This window comes from Echiichthys vipera (genome assembly GCF_963691815.1).
Source record: "Echiichthys vipera genome assembly, chromosome: 17".
In the NCBI taxonomy this organism is placed as follows: domain Eukaryota; kingdom Metazoa; phylum Chordata; class Actinopteri; order Perciformes; family Trachinidae; genus Echiichthys; species Echiichthys vipera.
In genome coordinates this window covers 16762748-16772310 of record NC_139842.1, presented here as the reverse complement: position 1 = coordinate 16772310, position 9563 = coordinate 16762748, and the positions used below count along the sequence as shown (strand labels likewise).

The window sequence follows — 9563 nt, the reverse complement described above, 5'->3', positions numbered from 1 at the left end:
ACCACCAGCCCTATTAGAACAAATGTGTTCTGCTATTGTAAATAGGCACGTTTGCCTCAGCCCATCCTATTACAGCCGACGCATGATCAATAGGCTGATAACACAGAAACATCAATGTAAAGCGACAGAACAATGAGGGATATCATCGAACATCTATCTTAATATAGCCCTGCTACAAGGGGCTGTGACAAAGTGGAGAGAGAGGGAGCAGAAGAAAAAAAGCTCATGAAAATGCCTCCCCACGAATCCCCATCTCCTATCCAATATGCACAAACACACACACTCCCAGCTGCCGGGGCTATTATTTTCCTATTTCAATTTGACACCCAGGCCTTTTCATGCTAATTCTATTATTCTTGGAAGTTTATGTGATTTCATATCACTAGAAATCGGTAATGTATTATAACCCCCTTTGAGCTAAAATAAACTGAATCCCCCTGCAGTAGCCACCGGGAAAATAATTACTTTCATATCAAAACTCTGCAGGAGTCGAGCGGGTCCTTTTCGCCTCAGGCTCGTAACCTCATTTCAGTGGGGGCTTATAGATGAATAAATTTGTTAAGGCAATATACAAAGTACAACATGAGATTTCTTAAGAAAGCCCTTCCTACTGTAGTCCTGCACTGTATGTGCTGCTATTTAAGGTCTCACACGGTTTGAGGTGCTTGTATACAATAGATTTATTTAAGAAAAACCTTACATATATAAATAGTATAATACCTTTTTTACAGCTCTTGAGGATTTTTGTTGGTCTCGTGGTCTTGTGTTTGTTTTTTTTGACAAGTTATCACACATTAAAGGATATCTAGAGACTCCTGCCTCACACACACAAACACACTCGCAGAGAGAGAGAATGACAGAGAGGAAGAGAGAGAGAAAGAAAGAGAGCACACCATTGTCAAATATCAGCAAAGTGGGGAAACCTAGATGCAAAGATGTCGTTTCTGGTTAAGCTTTGGCCTAATGAAAAGGTGTCCTTTAGAGGCTATATCAGTATGATTCTGCTTTTCTTTTCTTTTTTTTTACCCCCAATGATTTATTCCATGTCGACATCTTCTTTAGAGTCTGTCTTTGTTTCTGCTGGACTGTCACTGAGGACACACTCGGGGTTGTCAGGGTGGTCCTTTAACTCTAAATGCTCTTTTCTGTCTGCATCCACAGGCTTAATGAGTAGTGGACTGTGTTCGTGGGCGAAAGTCGAATCGCTGCAAATAACAGAGGTCTGAGTACTTTTGCCAGTGGAAAGGGCGCCCCTGGCCGGGCTGGTGTGCGGTGAACGTGTCTTTCCCTCTGATCCCACCTGTCCCTTTTGCGTGGCGTCTGCAGAGTCCGGCGAGCTGCTCCTACATCCCGCAGAACTTGCAGAGACGCTGCAGCGGACATTTGACTGGTTTCTCTCCGCTGGGGCGTCACTGTCACAGTTTACTGTTGTTGTTGTTGTCTTCAGAGCAGTTTGAGGAACAATGAATCCAAGCGGCTGTGTGATGGGATAGAGTAGGAAGTGCCCTTTCCCTATCAAAGGCCGCGAGGAGGGTAAGGCAGCGGGGTTGCGTCTCGGTCTAGAGTCCGAAAGGAGGCTTTCGACGCTAAAAGGGTTGAGTTTCTGCACGCTGGAGGCGCTGTTATTGGAGCACATCATGCTTGACCGATGGCTGGCGTCGGCCGAGTCCAGCTCGGATCCGCCAGCATCCCGGTCCAAGTGTCTTTGGTTCTGGTGTTGCGTCTGGAAAGGTTGAGGTGTTTGGTCGCAGCTCGATTGGCTTCCCCCCACAGAGTCATACGGCGGGCCTGTGTGGTCACTGTCGGTCACATGCGACACCCCGCTGTCACTGTCCGATCCCGGGGTGTGAAATAAATCCCCAGAAGCGAGTCTGTTCTGGGACTTGAGCAGCCGTCGCTCCTGCTTTCTTTTCTTCTTCTCCATCCTGTCCAGCTCTCTCCGGGCGATCTCCTCGGGGTCCATGGGCTCCCCGCTGCAGGTGGTGGGGTGGGCGTTGTGAGCAGGTCGACCCGGACCTTTCTTTGTGTTCTCCTTTTTCCTCCATTTGGCTCTGCGATTCTGAAACCATACCTGCAGAGAGAAAACAGAGTGAGAACATGTGTAATGTTCTGTTGCTGCAAGGGGGGGAATTAATTAGACCAAAAAGATGTCAGTGTTTTAACAATACGGTAATTAAACAAGCAGTGAGGTTACACCTTGCTGTTTTCCATGCAGGCCTTTAATTAGGCATTTGATTAAAAACCAACCAGGGCTACAAAAAGTTGGGCTGAAGCTTAACAAAGCGTTACATTAACAGGTTATAAGCATGGGTCAGGTTTACAGGTCTTCAGGTTGTTCCTATCTAAAGTCTGCAATTAAAAACTTACATAAAGTTTTCACTTCACTATTTTCTTCAACATTTAGATTCTACTATTATAAAATAAAGTAGGGTCGTATGATTTACTCATTCAGTTAAACTAATCGAGATCATACACTAACTATTTTTGCTATTTTTGTTGATACAAGATTGTGAAAATATTTTTGCAAATAACGCCAGTATTTCTGGCAAAATAATGTCGTTAAAAACATATAAAAAGACACAATATCAGATGGCATTAAATGCATCATGGTTTTTCAAAATAAAGGGGTCATTAAAATTGATTTATTGGACTAACATCAGCCACGAAAGGTCAAACAACACACATCCATCTAGTGGCTCCTTTTAATTGGTTTTATTATTATTTTGATATAATTTTTGTATTTATTATAATAAGGTGTATATTATGATCCAAAATTAAACCATGCTATCTAAGGGTTTAGTGTGCATTTTCAGCTCTTCTGAGCAATTTCAAACAGAGATTAAATAAAACACACACAAGCTTAAAAGCACATAGAAACAAAATAAATATTTACCTGCACCCTTGATTCTATAAGGTCCAATCGAAGAGCCAGTGCCTCCCTCATGAAAACGTCGGGATAGTGGCTCTCATTAAAAGCCTTTTCTAATTCCTCCAGCTGCCAACCAGTGAAATTTGTGCGAGTTCTCCGTCTCTTGCAACCAGGGCTATCTTTGTCTGGGTCCCCCGAGTCTGACAGCAGATTGAAAATAAATATAAACAAAAATAAATCATTTTTGAAAAAATTACCACATTTTAACACAATTCTAACAAGACTGGTTTAATGCACACGCAAAAAAATCTGCAAACTTTAGAGCAGAAGAAAGCGACTGCAATTGAGATGTTGCAGTAACACATGCGCAGCCTGCAGCTTCTGTCAAATCTGTCGCCTTTTCTGAATTAAGAGGAAACCTTCAGATGTGAACACAGGCATTTCCTTACTCTAGTGTTTCCTGACTGACAGGAACATTGTTGTTAATTTTATTTATTTTTTGCTTGGGTGCATCTTCAGCTCTCGGTGATGGAAATGAAGTGGGAGGCGAAGAATACTCCTCTGCCTGTGTGTGTGGTTCGGCTTGCCCCTTTAAACACACCACCAACAGGATAACTTGTATCGCAATATCCTGTCTTTGTTTCTTTCTGTGTTTGTCTTTGTAGCAGCCGACCTAGACGATAGGTTATTGTGTAGTGTAGAATGTAGCTTACCTGTCAGTTTGTACTGCTGATTATCTCCATTCATCCCGCAGCCCGAAGACAAGAGGGGGTTGGAATTACCCACCGAAGCCGTGCAGGAGCCATTTAGTAATCCGTCTATTGAGAAGGGAACCGCGGACGCAGATTGAAGTTGATGCCCGGCTAATTCGTAAACGTGATGGTGGCTCAGATGGTACGGGAAGCCCACCATCCCGCCGAGAGAGCCTCCGAACTGGGCGTGAGGTGGATCCAGTAACCTGCTGTCCATCATCCCGCAGGCAAAAGGAAACGACGTCTGGAGGCCGGCGATGGGAATTTAAAAAGCATGCAGTGAGTGTGGCCAACGAGTAGGGGACATGATGTGAAGGGAGGGATGAGCTGTACTTTATCCACATGAACCTCCCAATAATTAGCCCAGGCTCTGGGAATATGAGACCCAATGAGAAGCGGTAATGGACGCTGACGTCAGAGACGCGCTCTGCAAACGCTCCCCGTATCGATTGCTAATTAAAGCTGACATCCACCTCAATAAACAATATCAGAGCTGTCACAACAAGACAGGAGGGCTTTGATAAGAACTACATCGCAACTACACGGGGGACCCACCGGGAGGAAGGGCTCACTGAATCCCGGGAAGAGAAGGCTACAGGCGGATAGGTTAGGCCAGAGGCTCCCGGACTTTTTTGTTCAGCACAGGAGCAGCAGATAGATGAATATGAGAGTAGATTAGAAACAGAAATGATGATATTTTAGAAGTTAAAGTCACAGATGGCTATCAGCATGATGATTTCATATTATTTTGTGTAGTATTGTTATTTTTCTGTATTCTTAGATATCGACATCTCTTTGCCGAAAAAAGGGAAAGATTATTAAAAACTACAACAAGATATATTTAAAATTATTGTTATAATCAATTCAAATATTCCAATTTTGAGGAATGGCTGCAGCCTTCTTTGGACTATGGCACCCAAATTCCACGTCCATAGAGCTCCACTTTGGGGAGGCACCGAGTTAAAGATAAACCCCCCCCCCCCCCCCATGTTATTTATGGGCCATCATTTAAATACATTAAACCTTTACAATCAGACAGGTTCACGTTCAGTGCGTAAAACAAACAGGGTGATTGTTGAAATATGGGTACATTTAAAAAGGGAAGCTGAGATATTGCTGAAGGAACAAAGCGAGAGTGAAACTATAATATTTTACTGTTACAAGGCGAAAGCTTCAGTTACGACCAATACTGCGTAATGAACTCAATATATGGCCAAATAAAGGTTCACGACTAAATTAACAAGCACAGTAGAATATAGTAAAATAGGAACTAAATATATGCATGGCAGGCATCCACAACATTTCCTGTCAGGAAACGAAATTGGAAAGCTCCTCCACTTGTGCAACCCCTGCACTCAATATGTGACTAGCCTAAATCCTATCTGCTCATTAGGTTTTCAAATAATTAATTCGACTTTATTTATCCCGAGTCTGGCGCTGTCATAATGTTAATCAGAGTTGAAATTTCGCACCCCACTCATTCCCTGACCCTTGGCACCCGGATTGGCATGTTGTAATAACCTGAATCTCTCAACAGAAGCTGCGATAATTGTTACCCTATTAGCATGCAAATTGTTTAATTAATATTATTATGAGGAAGTATATAATCCGCTCGTCACTTGACCCCCAAGCCCAAATAACAACCCTCTGTATTTCAGTGTGTAGCCTTACATTTTAATGAACTCCTCAGAAATGATCTCGCCTATTTATCCATCTTTCTTTTTTCTTTTTTTTTATAGCAGCAGTGGGCTCGTCTTTGAAGCGTTTCTCTCTTTGTATTCTAACTTTAATTCCAACGCACATGGACAAGATCTTATGAATAATTCCTCCCCATTCATTTCTGTTTTTGAACATCTAAAATTCAATAATTGCTTTTCGTTCATTTACAAGTATATATATATATATATATATATATATATATATATATATATGCTACCCCAACTTGGGAGCACACAGGAGCTCAATGAAAGGCAGCCCTTGACACAGTCTCCAGAGACGTTGCATTTAAATCCGTTTTTCTTTCTTTACAACCGGGTGACATTGTCAGATTCTAGCTTTAATTAACCCGATAATAAGGCGAACAAGGCCAGCATTCAGTCGTGCTGTTGCCCTGCCTTGTTACCTTTTTATAACTGCCCCCTTTTTGGCAGCTGTTCAGAGGGAATAATAATAACAATAATGATAATAATGTGTATTTTTCTCTCATTGAGAGTTCTGTTGCAGCTGGACACATGGTCTTTATTGCATTTATGTGTTGTTGATCTGAATCAATAAGAGCAGGGGGCCTATAGACTAATTGATTCAACTTTCAATACAAAGAGATGAATTCCAGGAGGGCTGAGAGACCATGACAGATACACCTGAGCAAAGATCAGTGCCGTTCTCTGCAAGTGTTGGGTGCAAGTAAAACTTATGTTAGCATTAAAATGTGTATTTGTGGGATTTCCAGACCTGATCCCATACAATTTGCCTTTTTTAAACAACACCATATTATTACTTTTGCTGCTATTTGATATTCCGGTACATGTGGCTGTTTGACACCCTATGTTGTAACCTCTTCACCTTAAGCACCTTTTATAAGATAAAGAAGAATTGCAGAGATTAGAGATTGCATTTAAATGTATTCCTAAGAGTGACTGAAAGATAATATGACCAGGAACACACGGTGAAGCCTGGACAGTGCATTATATCTGTGGCGACAGGATGCTTTTGACTTACAGCCACTTCACACTTAGAGACAGACACGTTATTGTTTTCTCTTGTTGCTTTATGCCAAATGTTTATTTTATCATTTAACTGTTGTCAGGGGTGCTCTTAAGTCTACTACTTACCAAAGTGATGGATTAGGCGGAGAAAAACAGCAGAGGCACTGATGGGAAAGTCCAACTTGCATACACCCAACTCTCCACACTTACTCAAACTTAAATCAAGCGTCCAGACAGCCTAGAAATTCACTGATATGTTTTCTGGAAAAAATCTAAATTAGCCATCAAAATTCATTTGGTGTCTAAAAAAATAGACATCAATCACCTCCAGTTGCACTTTATTATCTCCCTCCCTAAATTAGTCTATTTAATGCCAACTTCATGTGTTGTTTGTTGGTTTGTCTGAGTCTCCTAAGAGGATTTTGGAGCTCACCTGACTCCAGAAATCTGAAACTCATAGGCGTGCCAAGGTGTTCAAATGATACACCTCCCTCCCCCAAAGGACACAGGTCTTATCAAGACACCCATCCAACATTGATGCTTACTTTAGTAGCATAGAATCAAATTCATTTTTAATTAGGGAGGCAAATTAATAGGCAGCAGTTTAGGAGTTTAATTACTCAATTAACTTCACGCACGTTAATTTTTAACTATCTAAATTAGGTTGCACATTATTCGATTTGATGATAATTATAGAATTAAATCTAAATTAATTGTTTTGGATGATTTGGATGAACTAGATGCAATTCCAATTAAACAGTGGGGAAAAAAAGCTGTATGCCATTTTAAGCTCGCAAATCCTTTGATTCGATTTTAAGCAAGAAACTCTGCCTCGAAAATTTCCCTCTGATCCTACAAATTCTCTCTCACTCTAATCCCACAATTAAAAGTTTCCTCCCATCTAATTATCTGTAATTGTGCCGCTGTCAAAGTAGAATGGAGAAGTGAAAGCGATTGATTTGGACTTTTAATTCAGTTCATTTCTGATAGAAGAGAAAGTAATTCCCTTCAAATTACCTCATTCAATCCTGACACCCTAATGCCCTTCAAAATCTTTTTTTACTCCCCAGCATTTATATATTAAAAATGAAGCTAGAATGACTAGTGCCTCCTAATAATAATAACCAAACTTCCATTAGAATAATAATTTCATTTCAATTAAAACTGACTTATCACCTTTGCTAAAACGTGCTTAATATGCCGAAAATTATCAATGCTTGAAGGAGCCCAAACTGGGGAGTCTAATTGTAATCAGCAAATCAGAGGTGCTTGTCGCTGCCGTGCCTTTGCAGAGAGGCAGTCTCGGAAATAGAACTAATTTACTCAACTCCCCCGGGAAATCCGCTCAACAGATTAACATTTTCAAAATATAGTAATGATATAATTTGAGAAATGGTGACGCCAATTTGTGAGGAGCCTTTGTGCAGGATAATTTGCATTTTTTTTCCCTTCACCACCGCCTGCATTTTGCCCCCGTTAATTACAGCTCCGCAGATGAAGGGTGTGCTGTTTGACTCAGTGCTTATTATTCAACTTCAATATAATAATTCAACTCTACAGGAATATAAAAAAGTGTAGTCTATCCACATTTTAAGACATCCTCCATATAATCCCAAATGGTTTTGGATGGGAGAAAATATGAATAGGTGCATATAGCTCCGCCTGTCACTGTGGATATGTGTTATTAAAGCTCATATAGCTGCTGTGCATGACTATATGTTTATAAGAAAGGCTCGAAAATCATGGGTTTGTTTGATTTTAAGCATCTTGGACAGCATCAAACACCCGTCCATTACAATTTCCTGAGAGAGATAAATAAACTCCACTTCACAACATGTCCCCTTTTACCTGCACATTATGCACGTGTATTCAACTGTGTGATGCATCTGCACTCTACATGTTGACAGGACTTACATCCTTAAACTTTGGAGTATAAAAACTGAGGATAAAGTTGAGACAAGGCCTGAAAATGTAGTTATTTATTATCATCATCAAATACTAACTTGCTCGGCTTGTGTAGTTTATTCTGACTGCAGCCAAATTGGAAGTGATGGCAGGATAGCTAAAAGTCCCTCGCCATTTCTGCACATTACAAAAGATCTGGTAGAGAGAGTGGTGACTGTACTCTGCAGCCCAGCCATCTGCTGCTGTACAGAAAATACCATATACCCAAGAGATATTTCCTGTAGAACTACACTGTAGCAAAACAAGACAACGTGTTCAAACACAAAAAGACAGATTGACGCTTAAATGTGAACTTTTGAGATATGCTCAGCAAACTTGAGGGATTATGTTTTACCGTTGCTATTGCTGTTCTTTCCCACAGAAAATTATGTTGCAAAACATATATACATATACATACATTTTGGGCATTTGGTTGTTGTCTCAACATGTCGTTCGACAAGTGGACTTTCCTGTCACATTCTGCAGGAACACAATAACTCGCTCACCCTGCATTTTGTGATAAATCACTCACACCTTCTATAAATATATATATATGGCCACACTAGTATACCTAAAGATCTTAAGGCCCTTTTGACCTCTCCATCCGACCAAAACCTCAAAAGACCCGCTTCACTTGCATAAAAAGACCTGTTGTGCCCTCTAGTGGCTGTTTGCTTTCCAGTGTTTATTCTATATGGTATGCCGCAAACAAGAGTATTGACAGATACACGTAAACAAACATAACAAACAAATGTTGGGTTTACCACAAGGATGGACTAACTGTAAGATTGGCAAACAACTAGGACTGGGTGATATTGGTAGAGCTGGGCATTATGATGATATCGTATAAACCATATAGAAATGTCTATCTACTTTCCTTTATTGTTTCTATTGCAAAACCAGCAGCCAAACTGCATTACTGCAATATTTGGATGATGCTTTACATTCTGATCCCTGCATGTTATATTCATTTTGCACTAAAGATCTTGATAAAATTATAAAAAAGTCAGTACTTTTCAATTGTCAAGTCTTTAATTCATACAAGAGTATAACAAAAGCGAGCTTTACCATGTACCGTGTGGTTATTAGACTAATAGTAAACTATCAACTTATTGAATTAGCAGAAAACATGTTACATCCTTATATACATCCTTATAGCAGGGTAGAACATTCTGGCAATATCGCCCAGCCCTAGATTCATTTTGTTTCTTCTATCCTGATATAGGTCGTTTCATATCTCAGAAATGATATATATCACAATAATTCATGTCTTTTGGTAATTCAATAAATGAA

General features: G+C 40.3%; 1 protein-coding gene across 1 annotated transcript; it reads right to left on the bottom strand.

Moving 5' to 3' along the window:
• Window positions 1–1036: 1036 nt before the first annotated feature.
• Window positions 1037–3841, bottom strand: uncx (UNC homeobox; the record flags this gene model as incomplete). Its single annotated transcript, XM_083931511.1, has 3 exons — window positions 1037–2071; window positions 2894–3069; window positions 3583–3841. 3 exons carry the CDS (start codon window positions 3839–3841, stop codon window positions 1037–1039), a joined length of 1470 nt encoding a protein of 489 aa, XP_083787637.1.
• Between the last annotated feature and the right edge of the window lie 5722 nt (window positions 3842–9563).